This window comes from Thunnus albacares, chromosome 6 (assembly GCF_914725855.1).
Source record: "Thunnus albacares chromosome 6, fThuAlb1.1, whole genome shotgun sequence".
In the NCBI taxonomy this organism is placed as follows: Eukaryota; Metazoa; Chordata; class Actinopteri; order Scombriformes; family Scombridae; genus Thunnus; species Thunnus albacares.
This window is the reverse complement of record NC_058111.1, coordinates 23,491,646-23,512,457: the sequence shown is the minus strand read 5'-3', so window position 1 is coordinate 23,512,457 and position 20,812 is coordinate 23,491,646. Positions and strand designations below refer to the sequence as shown.

The window sequence follows — 20,812 nt, the reverse complement described above, 5'->3', positions numbered from 1 at the left end:
ACAGTAAATTAGAGCAGATCTGTGTTCAAAAGACAGGAAGCCAAAACACAAGTTTTAGATGAAAACCATCCATCAGTACGCCGGCCTTCAACTTTTAATTCTCAGCAGATAGAGGCTGAGAAAGAAACCTCCCTAAGAAAGAACACAGTGTACAGTATAGACCTATGAATGGACAGAAGGAATACTGTGTATTATTAAAAGACAACTTTTAGTCTCTGAGGTTGACAAATGTGGGATGTTCTGTGATGAATATGGTTGTATGTACAAATACAATCACTGAACTTCATACGGTGTTTCTCAACCCAACAAGCTCGGAGGCCCATTTCCAAATGATTGAATATTGCAATAAACTCTCAAAAGACAATTCTCTCTCTGTCCATCTCTAATACAGAGAATTTCCACGACACATGCTATCAGAATGCTAAGCAGCATTTTTAAACAGTCTTAATATTGAGAGGGTGTAGCGCCATAAATTCACTTTGACACTGTTCTGCTTCCCTGGGCTACAGGCTGCTGCTGATCAGCAGGTACACGCACACTTTAGTTGTAAATACTGATGCCCTCACTTTTCAAAACAGGTTTCTTTTCCACTTTATCTACCCTTGTCTGTCCAACTGTGCAGAGAGAGGGGGAGAGGTGAGGGGAAAGGAATATATGTAAGATGTAAGATGCAAGGCAAGTGTGGAGAGGATGAATGTAGACTGAGAAAAAGGGTGAAATGGGAAAAGAAATGGAGGGAAACAAGTGAAGGAATCGCCGATGACGAAGGAAACAAGGGGGCGAGATGAGTGGAGCAGATGAAAAGAGGAGAGAGGACAGAATAAGTAGATGGAAAGAGGCAGAGGACGGGAGGTGAGTAGCGGAGAGAAATGGAGGAAATAGAAAGGTAAAGGAGAGTGTAGAGGTTAGACAGAGAGGGGTGGAAAGAGAATTTGTAGATAAATAACAGGGAAGATAAAGGGATTGAGGCGAGGAAAGGATGAAGAGAGGGGCACTGAGATGAATAGACAACAGAGGATAAGAATAGACTCAAGAGTAAAGATGATCAAGAGAGATGCTTTATGTCCGACTGACCGCTGACACACGTTTCAACTCTCTGTGTGTTTTTGTTATAGGAGTCTGGATCAGTGTTGCATGAGACACACCAGCTGTCATGTGATTTCCCTGCCTTAATGAAGAAGATATGTGTGTGTGTGTGTGTTACTCCACATCTTGTCATATCTTATTTCATATTTCTAATATCATCTACATAAACTAATGACCTCCACACCGATCTGTGCATGTCAGTTAGTTTTTTTTAAAAACCATATTCCACTTGTCGTGTGGTATTTTAGTCTGATTTTCCTCTTACTTTCTGTCTCCACTTTGCTATGTTGAGTTTATCTAACATGCAGGAACATCATTCCATTCGGTTCAATCACCAAATTGGTCCCAACAGTTGGAGATGATCAAAAATATAAAAGAGTTCAGAGTTACAAAAACTCAACGGTTAGATAGCCTGGAAACTGTGGCGATTGATGTCAGTTGAAGACACCTGTGAATGTCTATTTCAGATCACTAAAGCATGTAATATTACTTCTGTCGACTCTGAAGAATGTAAAGGTAAGGTGTAGCGTGCATTTATAGAAGCTCTAATATCCATATTCTGTCCACACACATAAGTAGTTGACACTCAAACATCCAGCAGTAAAGGTCCTGTGCTATCTATAGGCAGTTGAGATTGGAGAATTTAGCATTAATATTCATATATTATTACTATTCTGGTACCATAACCACTGCACAGTTCTCCTTAAGGCCACAGTGAGCTCTTCAAAGCAAATGGATTTCTGAGTACTTTAACATATATTATAAAGCCCTGCATTTAAAAAAAATCCCATTATATATATGTGTGTGTGCGCGTGTGCGTGCACAGTCCACATTGTCTTTTCTGTATGCTAAAAACCCTTTGACTGAACCACTTTAGTGTGGAAATCTATTGCATGGAGAAATGCACCGCGAAATACACACACAAGCACTTAAATCTCTCCAGGCTGGTGGCTTAACTCCTTTCATTTGCTATAGGCTCTCCCCACACACCCGCTCACTTGTGTGTTGGCTCAGAACATGGTGTGACAGTTTGGCCCCGTGGTCACATCCCCATGGTTGATATCCCTAATAATCTCCCTCCCCTTTTTCATTCAACCGCTAACTGGAAGCATGTGTGTGTGTCGTGAACGCATTATAGGGAGCGTGCATGTGTGTAGAGAGATAAGAGGCATGTTGTGTGACGGCACGTAAGACAAATCACAAATACGCAGAATTCACAGATTTTAGCCGGGATTTAAATTTTTTATATGACTGAAATATTGAAGCCCTTAACCTGCCTGCAGCGTATATCTTTTCCAACTTCTCCTCACCTCCTGTTCAAGGTTTTTTTTAAATTCTGATCTCTCTCTGACAGATCTCTCTCTTTATATCTCTCTCACTTTCTTTCTGTCTTATCTCCTTCCTCCTGTGCCCTTACACTCCTCCATGTTCTCTTTCTCTCCCCCGTAACCCGTCTATCATTGCTGCCTTCCTCTGCTTAATTAATCTCCCTCTTTACTGTCTCTCTCGTTCTCTCTCATCTTCCATCCGTCCTTTCAATCTACTCTCTGACTGCTGCTTGTTTCATTCCCTGTGTTGCTATCAGTCCTCCACCCTCCCTCTTTTTCTTTCTCCCCCTGTCTGTGCATCTGTAGCCTCCCCCTCCCTCCCTCTCTCTCTCCCTCTCTCTCTCTCACCTTCTTTTTCTCTCCATCGCTCCCTCTCTCGCTGTCTGTTCTTCCATGAAATTAAAGCGCTCTAAGCTGCTGTTTAATCAGAGCCTGTTTGGGAAAGTGCTGCGATGACAGAAACTGTCCATCCCAAGTGCTGTGTCTGTGTATGCATGTATGTACTGTGTATATATATGTGTGTGTGTGTTCATGAGTGTAATTGTATATGATAAATATAGAGAAAAGGCAGCGAAATGCATGTTCCTGAAATGAATGCCTGAATGCATATGTTCATTTCTGTGTGTCTCGATGGTGATAATCCATAAATAATCAGTATTAGCAGGTGGTGTGGCTTGATACAGGGGTGATTAACTAAAATTCAGGATTGTTTACTGTTGGAGGCTGGATAAATGCACTCTGATCAACAAAGCTAATTAAATACCACTTGCCACTACAAAACAGCAGTTAATGCCTCAGTGTTTGGACATGGCGGAGGTGGGAAAGGAAAGCAATGCATTTTCTCTTCATAAGGCTCTCCCTAATGACAACTGGTTTGTTAGTCCTTTAATGAATAGTTTTAGGAATCACGCTTATTTGCTATCTTGCCAAAAGTTAGATGAGAAGATTGATGCCACTCTCATGTTTGTGCATTTTGTATGCAGCTGGAGCCAGGAGAAGATTAGCTCAGCTTAGCATAGAGAATGGAAGCTAAGGGGAAACAGCTAGCCTGGGTCTAAGCAAAGTTAAAAAGAAATCCACCAAGCAGCACCTCTAAAGCTCACTCATTAAGATGTTATATCTTGTTGTTTAATCCATAGACAAACAGAAATGTAAATATGCAGTTTTACGGTGAGTTAGCGGAAATGTCAAACTATTACTTTGAATCATAGTATTGTCTTGCATGGAAATTCAGATGGATTTGACACAGACAGACTGAGCTAATGCTAATGCTAATGCTGGCCTAGTGCTGGTTTAAAATGTAACGTTTTATGGTTAGTTGCTGTCGGTTCAGATTTGAATTATGAGCTTTGTGTTCAGTAGCCTACAGCTAAGGGTATTTTCCTGTGTTTAATCTGAATATTCCTTGTGTTCAATACATACTGTTGCATATTTACAAGGCTCCCTAAATACAAAATCCTCACTTTTTCAAGTTCTTATCATATCTGCAAGAGGTACAGAGGCGAACAGTGCAAACTGTTTCATCCACATAAAAAACAAACTGACAAGTAGAAACCTTCATATCAATATACAAATAAACACTGGAATAAGTCACACACTGTTGTTATGTACATAGATTATATAGATCTCACAGTTTCATACAGACTCACAAAGATGTTGCACCCAAGTATGCACACACACACACACACACACATACACACACAGTCATTGAGGCATAGTCATGATTGATTTGAACTTGTTTTCTGCTCCTCATACGCACATTTTGTGATTTGTAAAAAAAAACAACATTCTAGACGGGCTCGTCACGCTGCTGCACTTTTGCAATAAGTATGTTTGTGACAAACGAGCGGGAGACAAATGACATGTCATTTGTGATATATTGTGTAGATCACATTCCCAGAAGTGTCTGAGCATTTTTTCTGAGCATGATGACCAGTCCCCTCCCCAACTGGTATGTCCATGTAGACAATCTAAATGATAGCTTTACAGGCAACAGTCATTCCTCAGGCTATAGCTCTCATCGATCCAGAAAACGCTACCACACTCAACCTCTAGATGGCAGTAGAAGTACAGCTCACTGTCACTGACTATTGTGCTTGTGTGCAGGTGTGTGCGAGTACCTGCAAAAATCTGTTTGTGTTTGTGCGAGTGAATGAGAAAGAGAGAGTGATCAAGCAGAAGAAGAAGAAGAAGAAGAAGAAAAAAACTGAAAGGTATTGGAGTTTTATTTTACCTGTGCTCCCACGCACATTGTTTTACAGACATTGGAGGGAAAATTGTCTATTCTAAATCTTGTTCATGCCACCATTTGTCTCTATAATCCATGACAGAACAATAGGCTGATGTGATCAAACAGTATCAGCTTGTTCCCTGGTTATTAAATGTCATGTCTGACCCAGATTCCTACACAGCAGTTACTGTCACACACTCTACCTTTCCTAGAGTTGAATATAATAGAATTGGGTAAAATAAAAAAGGAATGACACATAATTTTATTTTGACGCCGCTTTAACAAGGCAGTCAGTGCTGCTGTCAAACCTTCCACCTGAGCCAAAATTAGTAATTCATCATTGTCTAATGGAGAATTGTGCTTCACTGTATCCTCCTTCTGAACAATACATTTATTTTCTGCTCTTTCTATGCACTTGCCTGACTGTTTTCATCCAAATACTTATGACCTGTCTTTAACAGTCATTATCTGTCTCTCTTGGTTTTTCATCGAGATTGACACACTCTTAAAGCTCCCACATCCCCAGTCAATCAGTTTTCTGCTTTTTTGGGATTTGGGACAGGTTTCTTTCTTTCTCTCTCTCTCTCTTTCTTTCTTCTATCTTTCATTTTTCTAAGTGATATATGTGTCATCAGTACAGTCGCTGTCTGTCATAAGCCAGTCTTCAGCCCCACTAACTGTCAGATACTCATCACGGCTTTGACTGATGTGTGTTCTGCGTGTACTCTATGCAGTACGTGTGAGTGGCAGTGGGTGTGACACAGAGTGTGTGGGCCATCAGCTTAAGCTACTACACATGATGAAGAGCCACTCACGTGTGTTCATCGGTGCTCCTCCCCCTCTTTCCACCTTCATCTCTCACACTCATCCATCTCTCCCTCTCCTCTTACCTGCCATCCTCAACCTCTCAATTTCCCACTTGGCCTTTTCGTCCAGCCCTCTGGCCTTTCTCCCCTCCGCAACAGAGCTCTCATTACCTCTGTGTCTCTCTCCCAGTGACATCCAGTGACTGGCTGGCCGTCCGTTCCTGACACCTTGATGTCCTCCACATTCTATTGCTCTCTTTTTTCTTTCACTCATGCCGCAACTCTCTTTGTCACTTACTCCCTCTCACTCCACTTTTGTTCTTCCTGTCTAATTTCCTATCTACCTTTCAATCCATACAGTCACCTATAGGTCAGGCTCTCTGTCACATAGTCACTCTTCTTTCCCCTCCAGTGCTTCATCTGTGTTTTATTCTTGTCTGTCATATATCCAATGTCAAAACATGTCAACAGTGGTGTAGGTAGAAAGTCTGCGACCTTGTGCATATATAGTCTCATTGGACCTCTTCCTTTTTCTTAATACTTATATTCTTGTGCATGTATAAATAACTGAATAACTAAACAAATACATTTGTAATGTATATTAGGGTAATCAGCTATGAACATTTTAATATCACATATAAGCAAATATATCTAAAAATAATCTGATAATCTCACTATAAGGTTTGCTTGAGGAGAGATTAAGGTTATAGGCATAAAACAAAGGTAGAAAAAAGGACCTTTTTTGTCAGACAGTTGCATGCAACTTCACTGGCGTCATCTTCTACAGTGCTAGCTAGTTGTGTTCACTCATGATGATGGTGCAAAGCTCATTTCAATGTAAACTGCTCCAATGGTTGCTTGATAGCCACATTATGAGGTCACCTTGTCTAACATCTTCACTAACATGAGAAGATAGAGGGAAGGAGATGATACTTAATCTATCAGCACACTTACAATTGTAATGTTAGCAATGGTTCAATCTACTTACCAATGTTAAACTACTGTAAAATATGTACTAGCAATTTTTTTTTAGTTATTTGTCTTTGGAAAGAATTTCTCAAGAGATGTTTTCCCTAAATTAGCTACTTTCTCTCTTGTTCCTGTCTTTCTTCTCTTCTCTATTGGTCGTTTGAATGGAGTTTTTTTTAAAAAGACATCATTGCCTGGAGGATCTTTTGGATTACACTGCTTATGCATCAGTGCAATCACTGTTATTTTTAATCAAATTTGTGTCTGATGTTATAAGAAGAATGGAGAGGGGCCAAGAGGCTCCAATATTGTTTAACACAAAGAGTCATCTGTCCAATAGTTTATTCAGCTACCAGTAATAATGTAATTATGAAGCTAATGATGTCCCTCCCTCCCCATATTTGGGCCTTGGGTGGGCACCCTATGTGTCAATCATGGCTTTTAGATATATACAGCATATACTACAGCAAATGTCATTCATATTTTCACATATTCACATCTCTAAAAGTCAACCATCTCTTTTGTTTCTTTATTCCTCTATCTATTTGTTCCTCTTGTTTCCTGTTTTCCTTTATTCATAGTAAGGCAGAAAAACACACAATAACTTCCACATGTATGCAGACACATACAGTATTTCAACCTATACACACCAGCTAATCACACACCTTGTTGGACCTTTAGTGTAAAGTCAGAGGAGAATGAAGCCATCATTAGGAGAGTCAGAATACCAGACTCTCTTCTTGATGTCAAGAACTCAGACAAGTATTCCTGTCTATGTCCTTACTGTGGCTTATAGTGATGCTACTGATCCTCATTGTCTGCTCTGGCCTCTCTAACTCCTCATCGTCTAGCTCACATCCTTTAGACTGGCATGTCCAGCGAGTACTTCTCCTTACAGACAGTCATGGTCTGAGAGGGTTTTTCAGTGATGAGAACTCCAGCAAGGAGGAATCTCATTATTTTCAGTCGATGGGACCTGCTGTTGGATGTTCCACACAGCAGTGAGAGTAAATTATGGTTGCAGCTCTTGAAACATCTATTACCAGAAGTTAACAATAATTCTGAATTTAACGAAGGAGCACTGCAATGGCAGCAACAATATGCTTCTGCCATAAATTCTGTGTTCCTGGTATTCTGTCCAACCCATGACAGGGGCAAAAGTAGAATTTATGGCAGAGTTGTTGTATTGGATTGCATTTAATTGCACAGGTGTTCCTAATAAAGTGCTCGTGAGTGTAAACATTAAAGTAATGTAGTACTAAAACAAAGTTTTGTTTGATTGAAAATGAAATACAACCTAAAAAAGAGGTGACAACTGAACTTACAGGTTGACAGCACACATTTTATTTTACAACCCAAAAAAGAACACATATTTCAGAAAATTATCGGCAAAGATTTTTACAACACCTAGAGCTTCACATCCTCCAATCCTCAACATGGAGAGGAGAAAAAGGCAACATTTTACCCACACAGGTGTTGGACGATTAGACCTCTATACAATGTATAGACTGTGCTTGATTGACATCTTCCTCACTTGCCTACTGCACCTTGATCAACTTACACATCGCTTTTATTGGTATGTTGAGATTGGTGACCTCACATAACTCCCAGTATAGCCCCACCCGACTTCTACCTGAGGTGTAATTCATCAGAATAACTGAAAACAGCTGCATAGGTTTTGTTTAGCTGTATTGTCCAAAAGACAACTCGACAGCACCATCTCTCCAGAGTCATTGTCCCAATATTACTCTGAATAATCCATCGACCTTGCTGTCAACAGTTTTCTTAGGTACTGTGTCTTCAGTAGAAAGTAGTTACAATGAAAGCTGCTCAGAATGAGAGTATAACATTAAACATTGTTGCTGCTGTTAAATATAAATCTTTGCTGTGAGCAGCTCCATAAGGCTTTTTCACAGTAGACATTTTGATGTGTCATGCCAGGAAAAGCACAGGAACAGTTTGGAACTGACTGAATTAAGCTATTGATTAAATGTTATTAATTACACCCGTGTCTTTCCTGCTATGACATGTCAAAATGTGTGAAGGCACATTTTGTGGGGTTGAGGCAGACATCTCATATGTGGATATTTCAAAACTTGGCAAATTAAATCAAATGGAGGTTATGTTGGGTGTGTGTTGCTGTCTTTCTCTCTCTTTGTTTTGGTATAATAATTTCATTTGCCAGCATGACTGATTTCTGTTACTGTCTCACTTCACTGGAGGTTAGCTGAGCTGATTTCAGTTGACTTTAATTAATACATATCATACATAATCATACATTCTTTTCAATTCAGAGCAATTTAGTTTGATTTGGTTAGATAATTTCAGGTCAGGATCCAATTTGTATAAGGCTTTATTATTTCTCCATCATAATTTTCAATGATGAGCTGCATTGGGACTTAGTGGTTAGCGCTTGTGCCTTACAGTTACAACAAGTAGGTCCTGGTCTGAATCAGGGGCCAGGAGCTTTCTGTGTGAATGTTCTCACGGTCTCTCTATTGCCTTCCTCCACATGCTTTGGTTTCCCCTCACAATCCAAAGACATGGAGGTCAGGTGAAGTTGAAGATTAAATGTGACAATTTGAATGTGTTTGTCTGCTATCAATCCTGTGATAGACTGGCAACCTGCTTCCCTGCCTTTTGTGCATGCAGGGATAGTCTTCAGCCCCTTGCGACTCTGACAAGTAGGTATAGAAGATGGATGGATGAAAGCTCCCGACCACCTCTTTCAAGGTTATTTAACAATTTCTCCATTATTTCGTCAATATACTCACAGTGTAATCTACAACCCTCCTGTGCATAATAGGAGTCACAAAAAATGGTGTTGATTCTGGCTGGCTGACTACTTTCTCTCTTCTGTCTTTCTCTTTGTCCCTGTTGCTGCCACTCTGTCATTGCTAAGAGGTTTCTAACCATTGCCAAACAGTCAATATATATCCTGCATGAGGCCGCAGAGGAAGGTTTAACCCAGCAGATGACATTCAGTACAGCGCCATCATCATTGCCTCCTAATGAATTAAATAGCCCTGACATTTCACAGTGCAACGCTTGTCCTTTTCCTGCAACAGCTCTGCTGTTGTACCCCTCCTTTCATGCATTCTGTCGCTCTCTTGTTCTTGTTCTTTCTCTCGCATTGCTTTTCCATGTGCCTTTTGGCCTCTTATGATGCCCCCCCTCCTTACCTCCATCCTTCATTTCTATATGCCTCCTCCTCCCTCTCTTACTCTTCTTTCCCCAAGCTCTCTTTTCCTCTCTCTCGTCTGCTCATCGGTATGCTAGTGCACGGCCAGCTGTCTATGCAGGCAGGGCTGAGAGAGAGAGAGAGCAAGAGAGGGAGACAGTCACTGTTTAGCAGCGGAGACAGAATCCAGCTGGAGGGTCACAACCCTAAATGACCATCCACACTCACACACATGCAGGCACGCTCAATAAGTCACACACCCACACTTCCCTGATGGCAGGAGCAATAGGTCATACGCCAACAATATAGGAAGTGTGAGGTAGAGAGATAGACAAAAGGACAGAGAGAGAGAGAGAATGAGAGAGACAGAGAAAGCAGGATTTAGGAATGAGGTGGATGTGTGCTCAGTGCTTGCCGAGCCATAATTGTCCTGTGGTTTGAACGGAGGATGGCAGGGAAGGATGAGAAAGAAAATGTAGCAGCGGAAGGGGCATGGCCTTCAATAGAAGAGAGCTTTTGCAATAGCGTCAGAAAGTTTCTTTTGTCCTGGAATACAGATGAGGGTTGGATAGATGACTGCCTGGCTGCACAGTTATAGGACACACAGACAGAAAACCAAACATATGCACACATACACACACAACCACTGGCTCCTCTAGTTTCCTCTGTTAGGCACACAGGAATGTATGCAAGCACAAAGAAACGTAAAACCACACATGCAGTGATACATGAATGGATGTATGTTGTCTAATTATCACATCAGAATAGATATTTATTATTACTAGAAGATTTTATTCACCCAATTTTCAAATACATATTAACCAAATATGCTACTGATGCAGTTTCCATGGTTTTTATTGCTTTTAAGAAATTATGGTAGGCCTTCTGTTATGGATTGATTCAATCATTAAACATTTCTCATAAGTATGTTATTTAGGAAAATTAAAATTGCAAAAGAAAAATGTAATAATATACTTAATATACTCAAAAATATATTTTTTTCATCATCAAAGTAGTTTTGGTCTGCTCTTGTCAGCATCAGAGCTTGGAAAATTTATGACAAGGTCAAGTAGGTTTAATATAAGATACCATATAGAATTGATCATGTGAAAGACCTTGAATATGGATTACATTTTCTGTGGACTAGTCAACAAAAACATCTCCCTGGACACTTTATAATGCTGGAAGGGTACCCTCCCCATTCTTTTACAATATTGAACACAATAAGAAGAGGACTAAAAACATTATTTTTCAATTTGATTGTTTACTTTATTTGAAAAAATATCATATTCATAAAGAAAACTGGTTAAATTCCAAGTCAAATTCAAACTCAATCAATGCTGTATAAAAAATTAAAGATTAAACCATAAATTAGACCTCCTAAATTTTAGTTGATAAGACCATTGTATTGTAAGGCTCCCCGCAATATAAATAGTTAATTAACAGAGAACATGGCAGCTGTCTTTAATTTTTATCTTTAAATTTTATTCTTTTTTATGGCCTTGCCTATTGATGAGCTGATTCTTCCTTTATAGTACATACATGTGATAAAAAAAAGATACATTGTGGAGACACAGAGAGACACAAGCCGTGTTGCGGACACACACACACACTGTTTCCTTCACTTTGGTTTTTATCAGATACACATTTTTCTTAAGGGGCTAATGGGAAATTATTTTGCGTCAGATCTCTAATGCTTGTCAACATGAAAGATCTAAACAACATCATCTTGGACGCCTAAAGACAACTCTAAAGTCTGCTGGAAGAAAAAAAAAGAACGAGGGTTCAAAGCTCTAATCAGAGCAATAAAATTAATCTTGATGCTGCGAGGATTTTAATTAGATGGGAATTCCCGCTGCCCGTGATTACTGAGGCAATAGGGGACTTGATGTCTTTGAATCTGATCTGTTTATTCCCTGCGCAAACAAAGCCACGCTATAATAATTCTTTTTAAGAAGTTGAAGGTTTGTCAACAAATTCAGCCTGGAAAGTTCATATCAGCAAACACATGGTAACGCAAAACAACTCGCCAGATGCAGAGCTATCGCGAGAAAGAGAGCGAAAGCGCGAGAGAGAACGATGCCTTGGTTGCCATGGAAACGGTAGCTCAACACAAACGCTCGAAGCAGAGAAACTGGAGTGAAACCGTGAAGTAGGTACAAAGCGTGAATTATTGGAATATTCGTTTTAACTAAACGTTTTAATAACAATAACGCATGCTTTAATTGAAGAGTGAATTCCATCTCGAGCTGGTAATCGAGTTAGAGTCAAGCAGGCCTCTGAGGTAAGTGAAGTATTCTCAGCAGTGTGTAACGAATAAAGTGCTGTAACGTTACGGTAAGTTACTTTACTATATATTGGTTACATTCGTGTGTTTGTAATCCTTACGAGGTTATACAGTTGGCCTTTTAGATGAGTCACCAGTGGCCCACTCAACATTAAATTAGTGAAATACCTCTTTTAACAGCACTAACTCCTATGTGTAGCTGTGTAGAAAACCGACTGTTTGTATTAACGTTTAGTCTGCAGTCTGATCTATTTTTCATGGAAGCTATATTTTAAATTTAGCCAAACATATGTTTTCCTATTTGACACATAGTCATGGACAATTAAAAACATTAGCATAAGTTATAGCCTATCCTACTGGGATAGACATGTAAAAAATGTATTGTTTCCTGCTTTAATCAACTGAGCGAACAGATGTGAACAAGCCCTTAGGCTCAGTGATTCTCAGCTATAAGCCTGCTAGTTGCCAACAACACTGTGAACGACCACTGTGGTTGCCAGATGAATCTGAGGGCTGGTGAGATGATTAATGGGAGAGGAAAGAAGAAAGAACAAAGTTTTGATACACAGATTTGTTTTCAGTTTTTGGACTATTTTCTTTAATCTTTGATTTTCGTTGAAATATTGGATCGTTTGAACATTTATTGAAATGAAACCATGGGAGAAGTTTAGAGGGAAAAATCACTATTTATTGGAGCTGTTAACAACTCATAGACATCTGAAATGTGAGCCTGACGACATCAAAAGCCAAAAAGGTTGGAAACCACCCTTTACTAATGTGTTGTATTTTAAAAGTTTTTTATATTATATATTGTGAATTATATAATCTCCATCTGAAAAGTAACTAAGGCTGTCAAATAAATATAATGGAGTAGAAAGTACAATATTTCCCTCTGAAATGTAGCGGAGTATAAAATAGCATCAAACGGAAATAGTCAAATAAAGTACAAGTACCTCAAAATTGTACCTAAGCGCAGTATACTTGAATAAATGTACTTAGTTACTTTCCACCACTGCTGGAATGTCTAGAATCAACATTTTTACACACAGCCAATGTGATGTCATGGCAGGAAAAGCACAGGTGTGATTAATAATGACATTGTGCATGATGGCTTACTGGTATGACTTACTGGGACACTTAAATGGAACTGAGCTATTGTTAATGTTATTAGTTCCACTTGTTTTTCCTGCAGTGAGCAAGTCAAAACAGCTGACTTTTCATAATGTTCTGAATTTAGTCAGCTATACTGTACTGTTACACACCCTGAGGGACAAAAGGTTTCATATAAAATACTGGTTTATAATTGCATGTGAAATATCAGGGTTTTTGTTAAGAGGTTACCCATCTTGTAGAAAGGAGTAAGAAGTAATCACCTCCAACTAAAGTCACTTTGCTATTAGCTGAGTTGCTAGCAGGTGTGGCTGCCTTGCTATATTAATATATTATATCTGCTTCATTTTGATAACTCCCTTAATAGGCTTTCACTGCCTAAAAGTTGCCAGCCATTTGTCAAGCATATACGTGAGTCTGCCAGATACAATTTAAACATTTATACATTTGAGAAAAACTGTCCCTGATATTTTGCTCATTGTATTGCAGCAGCATTCATTTATGGCAGCGTGTGATTTAGCCTGAGCTCAGCGTTATAGCCAGTTTTATACCATTACTGTTGTTCTTTATTGCAGAGGAGACTCTTTGTAAAAAGCACAGTGAAAGGCGCGAGAGGAATACCTGAAGACGAGACATGAATTTAAACGACTTTGTGGTGCTTCCTAACAACAAGGCCAAATCCGTCAAGCTTAATGCCAGGTAAGTTGAGATAAGATCGATGATGTGATTTAAGGCATTTGGTAGGAGCTCATCAGGGTCATTTGGCTGCCATACTATTTCCATCAATTTCCATTCAAAATCTGTACAGATAAGGGGTATTTCACAAAATTGAGTTACCCATAAGATAAACTTTCTGACCTGGATTGTGACAGTTTTCAGTTCAGTGTTCAGTGTATTTGTTTTTTTCATAACACCCAATGCAAAATTTAGTACAATCCTCTACTGTAGTTTCTCATTTGCCAACAGGTAATTGACTGAATTGATGTCTGGCTTGGTGGTACCCTGATCCAGTGACTAATTGATTAAAGTATTGATCAGTCATGGCAACAGGGATCTGCTAGTGCAGCAGATGAATTGAACGTATTGACGAAAGCCTGGCTGTCCAATCTGACGGAGTAGGTCATTTGTATGATTGATTGTCGTTGATTGATTGCATAGATGTGAGTGTGCGTGCATGTTGCCATAGGAACCTGCAAGAACTGCAGATGAAGACGGTGACTCTGGCCCAGGAGAGCAAAGAGATGGAAGAGAAACTGCAACAGCTTAAAGAAAGCATGAGTAAAGAGAAGGAGGAGAGAGGGTGAGTATCAGTGTTACACTCAGTGTGGTAGTGAAAGAGGAGAAAGGAGAGGGAGAGTTGGCGAGGAGGAGAGAGGGGCAGACTGAAGGGGGGGAGGTGGAAGAAGAAGTAGATGATGTGAATGAAAGAGGGAGCGAGGGAGGAGAGAGAAAGAGAGGACAGGGAATAAATACATTCATGATGGGCTGTAGCAGGTGTAAAAGAAAACTATAGGGAGAGGAGATTCATATTCCTGAATCACGTTTCAGTTTACTGCACATATAATTTTACTGCTTCCTTTGTAGTCTGCACTTCATTGAATGAAATTTTCCTTTGTTATTACTGTGATGTGGTGTGAGCTTTTATGCTGAAAACCCTAATAGCTACAAGGCTCTGAGGATGGAGCTGTTCATCTGTTACTCTGTCTGACTGTCCAACATTTTGACCTCAACAACTCAGCAACTACATGCCTGATTGCCATTAAATTTAGTCCTGGAATATACAGTATTAGATTAGGCATGTGTAGATATTAAATTGTACCTGTATCTTGGCCACAGTAACTGCCAGTGCGATCTTAGATATTACTGAAATAAGATCAACATCCTTACATAAAATTAAAACGTCTTTTACTTCATTAAAAAAATCATTGCACAATCAATGACATTGATTGACGATGACAAAACAAAAAGCTGTGTTGTTAGCATTTCTGTATTTTCCATTGAAACATTGATTTCTCTGCTTTAAACCATAACAAAATAGATACTCAATAGGGCTTTTCACACTGCATATTCTTAGCCCAGGGCTTTCCTTAGCCTTGGGCTAAGAGTTGACCTTGGGATAACTTAGCCCCTTTTCACACACACACTTAATCCAGGGTTTGTCATAATTAAATGTGAATAATTCTGGACCCAAGAGCAGAGCTCAGACACAGAGGCGTTGTAAAAGTTCAAACAAAGGCAGTTTATTATAAAGTTGTAGATGCAGCTGATTCTGATCGGTGAAGCGGGGCAGGCAGTGGTAACAGTAGCTGAGCCAGGGCAGGTAGTGGAATACTGCAGGCTGTGAACAGAGTCCTCGGCACACACAGGAGACAAGCGAGACACCGAGCTGAACAGGCAGACTGGAAGGGCTGGAGGCGATGAACCACGTAGTACAGAGAACAATCTGTTAAAGAGTAGAGTGCAGGACTCGGGGTTTAAATACTGCAGGCTTCTGATGAGTGGATGAGCGACTGGTTTAAGCTGGGAAACATGGCATGTGGGATGTATTCTCATGGTACTGGATAGTTTTAACTTAACTGCTGAGGGGCTCACAATGCTCTCCACAACAAACAGTCGAACAAAGCGAGGTGAGAGTTTCTTGGAAACTGTCTTAAGTGGGATGTTCTTAGAGGAAAGCCAAACTTTCTGACCTGGTTGATATGTTGGTGCAGGAGTTCGGTGACGGTCAGCAATATGCTTGTTTGTGTCAGCTGATGGGAGCAGCTGATCCAGAGCTTACGGCAATGGCGGAGGTGTGTCTGGACAGAGGGGACTGCAGTCCCTCCTTCTTGGGAAGGAAACAGAGGAGGCAAATAACCCAGAGAGGACACAAAAGGAGAAAGACCTGTAGCTGCACTGGTGAGGGAATTTTGGGCATACTCGATCCAGGCTAAATGGGAGCTCCAGGAGGTGGGGTTAGTGGCAGTGACACATTGTAGAGCGGCTTCCAGGTCCTGGTTTGCTCGCTCTGCTTGAACATTAGTCTGTGGATGAAAACCAGAGGATAAACTGACAGGAGGCCAAGAATTACAGCGGGTGAAGAGATGGACTATCAGTTAAACACACAGGGAACAGAGCAGGTGACTAATGGAGAGACACGAGTCAGTGAGAGAGGTAAAGAAGGTAGGAAAAAGACTGCTGTAAAAGAGCAAGCAACAAAGAAAGTAGAGGCACAGAATAACAGAGATAGATATAGGAAGAGACTAAACAAGAGAGAGGGGGAGGTCAGTGACTTCTCTACCTATAAAGGTCAAGAAAAAGGTTGCTATGGAAGGAAAAAAGGAAGGCTCATGACCGTATGGCGAGCTATTCTAAAGGTCAGTGGAGCCCTACATAAACTTGTACACAACTTTACTGGGAACTGTTGAAATTTACAGTAAAATAAAAGGATATTATTAGGACATGACTTGTGTGTCTTTAGTTCTCTACTATTCCCAACCATAATCAAAACTGCAGGTCTTGATTGTAGCTGTCTGCAATGTATTCTGCTTGACATGCTTCTGGTTGGTTCCATAATTGCTGCTATATTTTCAGTAAGGCTTAAGTTTGTTTGCAACAGTGCCATATATAACTGTCACAACTCTTTAGAGTAATTGCAGGGAAATAACCGAGACTCACATATTTTCTGGTGCAACATGTGCAGTGTTGCCCAGCAAATGCTTGTATTTATTTCTTTAAATACTTCTCATATATTTATTTAACTTTGGGATGCTAAGTTATGACAAAGGTAGGAATTATACAAGCCAGTGGTAGAAGTAAGAAGTGTGCTGTTCCAGAGACTTGTAAAAATCACACTTCAAAACAGATGAACCATATGTTATTCCCATGATACAGTTCAGTGAGCATTCAGAACACAAGCAGCTGCCCTTCAGTTAGAAACTGGGTTGTTAGTCATCTACAAAAAACAAAATAAACAAGAGCTACTCTTATGACAAAGAATGCAATGTTAATTTCACAGATTAGGATGTTTCTTTGACGTTTTGCACCAATGTAGATAAACATTTCAAGCAAACCATAACTGATATTTTTTCCAAAATCCCAAGTTCATCTCTCATTTGACAAATTCTGAGATTTGTTTCCACATTTAACAGAGACCTTTTCATATTCACATAAGTGTAGACTGGACTGAGATCATACTGATGCAAGGCTTACAGGTAATGAAACTGCCTGAGTCACTGTGCAACTTGATCATTAACAACTGAAACAAACGTTTCTGCTTGTCCTCAACATTTCATCCCAACATTTTTACGTTTGACATTTTTAGTGATATATGTTGGTGACATATCGGCTGTCATCTTGGGCCACATCTGGTGTAACTGATTCATTGGAAACAAGCATGGATGAATTATTTAGAAAAGCTATCAAACTAAAAGCTGGCGTCATCACACTCTGACATATACACACTCAGCAGTACATCTCTGATTCTGTCTAGTGCAATGCCTTTTCAAAATGTGCCTGTTCGGAACGGGCCTCCAGTATTGCTGCTTGCAGCTTTTTCAAGAACTACTCATTCAAACAACTTCACACTCAACACCGCGCTTCCTTGGGTCTCAGGAATACACCCGCCAAGTGTGAAGTCGATCGGATGAATGGTTGTCAAGAAAATCGAAAGACAGACATACAGTATACAGACAGACAGAGACCACTTCCATTTTAGTTAGATGCTTGGTAATAAAAGAAAAATCAGTGGGTTTTAATTAGGATGGTTCACAGCATTTTCAAATATAATTGGACATCATGTGCATTTTTAACAGGCACATACACATAGAGACACATAAACGCAAGCTACCACAAAATGATATTGGTCCATTCCTATTTTGTGTGAGTGTCTGTGTGTATAAGTTGATTAAACATGTAAAATCCTTACGTGCACATCTTCATATTAATTTACAGTATTAATGTACTGGATAGCTCACACAAAATAGCATTTATTTCTCCTCACCATTTCATTATAGAGTATCTACCTGGCCCATTACTATGTCTATTATCCAACAAATCCAGATTGAGGGGCATTCTAGCCTGTGTGAGCAGGAAATTAATTTGCAGAATGAAAACAAACATGGGTTATTAATGTGATTGTTTTATTCCCCATTCCCAGTTCACCTCATTTCATCTCATTTCATTAATAACTCTGAAATGTGTTACCCAATGTGAAGTTATGGAGAACAGTGTAATAGGGATGTATATCACGATATATGAGCACATAACTCAGGGACAACTTTAGGGAGATGCAGAGTATGTATATTATACACAGACTCCTTTCCACAGATTGCTGGAGACTTATATTAACTCTTAACCATAACCACTATTTGCCTAAGTCTAACCCTTACACAAACCTTAATATAACCCTAAACTTACCTCAACTTTAAACTAAGTCTTCACCCTAAAGTTAATGATTTAAGTTAAAGGGACTTGCTTTTTGTCCCTATAAGGCACACACACACACACACGCACACACACACACACACACACATACACACACACACACATTCACAGCCAAACAGCTAATAGCAATATCAGAGATTTAGAGCTGAGGTATGATGAGAGGTAGTCTTCCCACATGATGTATTCCTATTGGTTCAAATTCATATATCATCACAAACCAGGCAATGAATGCTTTAGATTGTGGGTTAATGTATTTATTGTTTTGGGGTGTGTGTTATGTCTATGTATGTCATTATATGTGAGTACTACTTTGTTTCTCAGTGGAGGACCAGCCCTAATTAAGAAGCCATACATCAGTATGGGGAGAGGGCCATCTTGTCCAGGCTGCACGAATGATAAACACAGTGTTTCCTGTCTTACTGAAATACTGCAACATTTACCGCTTCACCAGCCCCAAGGTGTGTTTGCGGTTGCCAGTGTATGATTTTGATACTAGCCCTCCATAAATAATGACATTTATGTTTGTGTGTGTGTATGTGTGTTTTTTTTATGACTTTGCAGAGGTATTACACTTTTTTGGTTCTGTCTGTCTTGTTTTCTTTAATCAGTAAAGACACACTCAACTCTGCTACAGGACAGGAATCCAGCTTATGCCCTATTTCTTTTAGATATTACAGTATACTCCTTTACTATCTGGATAAATATTTTATATCTGTGTGTGAGCCAGCTTGAAAGAGGTGGAAAGATGTAGCGAGAGTTTGTGTATGTATGAGAAGGAGTTTGTGAAGGTAGGAAGAAGACTCAGCTGACTCAACTATAGCGTGTGCTCTGAAAATAATGTGGCAGTGAGGTGACTGGTAACTGAAATTTTTTTTTTAGAATTATTATTTTTTCTAATTTTTAGAAAAGAAAGTTAGTCAACATTTTCCTTCATACAGGCCATCGTTGATTTGTTTTCATGTGCAGTGGTGTCACTAATCAGTGTGGACTGTGCAGAACTGTTGTCAAGAAGAGCATTGGAGAACATTTTAACACCTTTTTCATTTTTAGTGCTACTTCTGGGCAGAGATGAAGAGGGGAAACTGGGACCCTGTCACTAACAGCAATTGTGTCACTTGGAATGCATCAGCAGATTAGTTGCGCTACCTGGATATTTAACTACTGCTTTTTGAGTTCAACATACTCTCATACCATAAGCAGTTTTTCCAAACTCAGTCTGTGTTGTATATTTGCTGTCTTGCTGGTTGACATTCTTGCAAAGCAGTCGGCACACTGGGAAAAAAGAGGATACAGGGAGTTAGAACGATTTGTGTGAAATGTCATGTGAATCTTCACTAAGCTGTAAACACATGAACTCGGATTGAAGAGGAGCAGTCATGGAGTAAATTGGATTATTAGGTACCAAAATAAAACAGATGCGAATGTCCTGTCAGACTTTTACAATAGAACCCAACATTACTGTTGCTGCAATCCCTTCCTACCTTTTGTCTGAAAGCTGTGGGTAGCACAATAAATTGGTTCACTCCCAATTGAAAAAAGAGGAAGTAGTTTCTCCTCAGTTCGTCTCTGATTGATGTAGGATATAAGGATGGTTGGAGAGCTGTTAATCAGGTGTTCTGGTGTATGATGTGCTAGTTACCTGGATTTTCTCTAAGCTTCTTCCCTTACATGTCTAGTCCTCTCAGAACATGCAAATGTATCTTTGACAAGTCTTTATTGTAGATCCTCAAGCTGTGATTTATGCTCAAGCTGTGCAGTGTACTGTGTATCTGTGTTATGCACCACTCTGTTTTTCTCTCTCTGCTTGTCTCTCAGATCGTATAGCTCCCGGAGTAGATGAATTGTTCATCTTTGTCTTAGAGTCGGGCTTCACACACAAACACTCTCACGTACCAAAGAATAGGCGGACAAATTCAGTTTGCTGAGAGGAGGTGTTGTATAATCACTTTGTGAAGACTACACAGGCGATAATAAAGCCAGGCCGGCGGCTTGGGGCAAACGCAGTACATCATTCTCTGTTTTGGCCTGCCCAAGTCGCAGATTTAATGTAGCTTTGTCTTTAGGCCTACAAGGCTTACAGACACTAGCACTCGCCTTATCTAAAAGTACAGTTGAGGTTCCCTTTTTTCTTGCTTCCTTTGCTGTGCTTCTTCTGTCTATTGGCTTTTTTTCCTCCCTTTCTTCCCTCTTTTTTCCAGCCTTCCTTTTTTCTTTTTGAGTAGTTCTTTGATTTGCTTCAGCTCTTCTTTGTGCCTGTTTCATTCTGCACTTGCATACATGTGTGTTGACCCTGTGACCTGACACTGCCCATTCTGGACTAAAATGTGTCGACCTTTGTGTCTATTGGAATGAATTTTTCTTGCCTTTGGTAAGTTTCTCTCATGTCTCAAC

The 20,812-nt window shown here is 39.8% G+C and overlaps 1 protein-coding gene across 3 annotated transcripts in view; it reads left to right on the top strand.

Moving 5' to 3' along the window:
- Positions 1–11,476: 11,476 nt before the first annotated feature.
- Positions 11,477–20,812, top strand: part of zbbx (zinc finger, B-box domain containing) — a 58,521-nt gene continuing 49,185 nt past the window's right edge. Inside the window, exons 1-3 of one of the 3 annotated variants that reach the window (XM_044354785.1) lie at positions 11,477–11,884; positions 13,573–13,696; positions 14,184–14,297. In XM_044354785.1, coding sequence (XP_044210720.1) covers positions 13,632–13,696; positions 14,184–14,297 — 179 coding nt within the window. In that variant the 5' untranslated portion in view covers positions 11,477–11,884; positions 13,573–13,631. The remainder of the gene's footprint in view (positions 11,885–13,572; positions 13,697–14,183; positions 14,298–20,812) is intronic. The other 2 variants (XM_044354786.1, XM_044354784.1) reach the window with 2 other exon arrangements.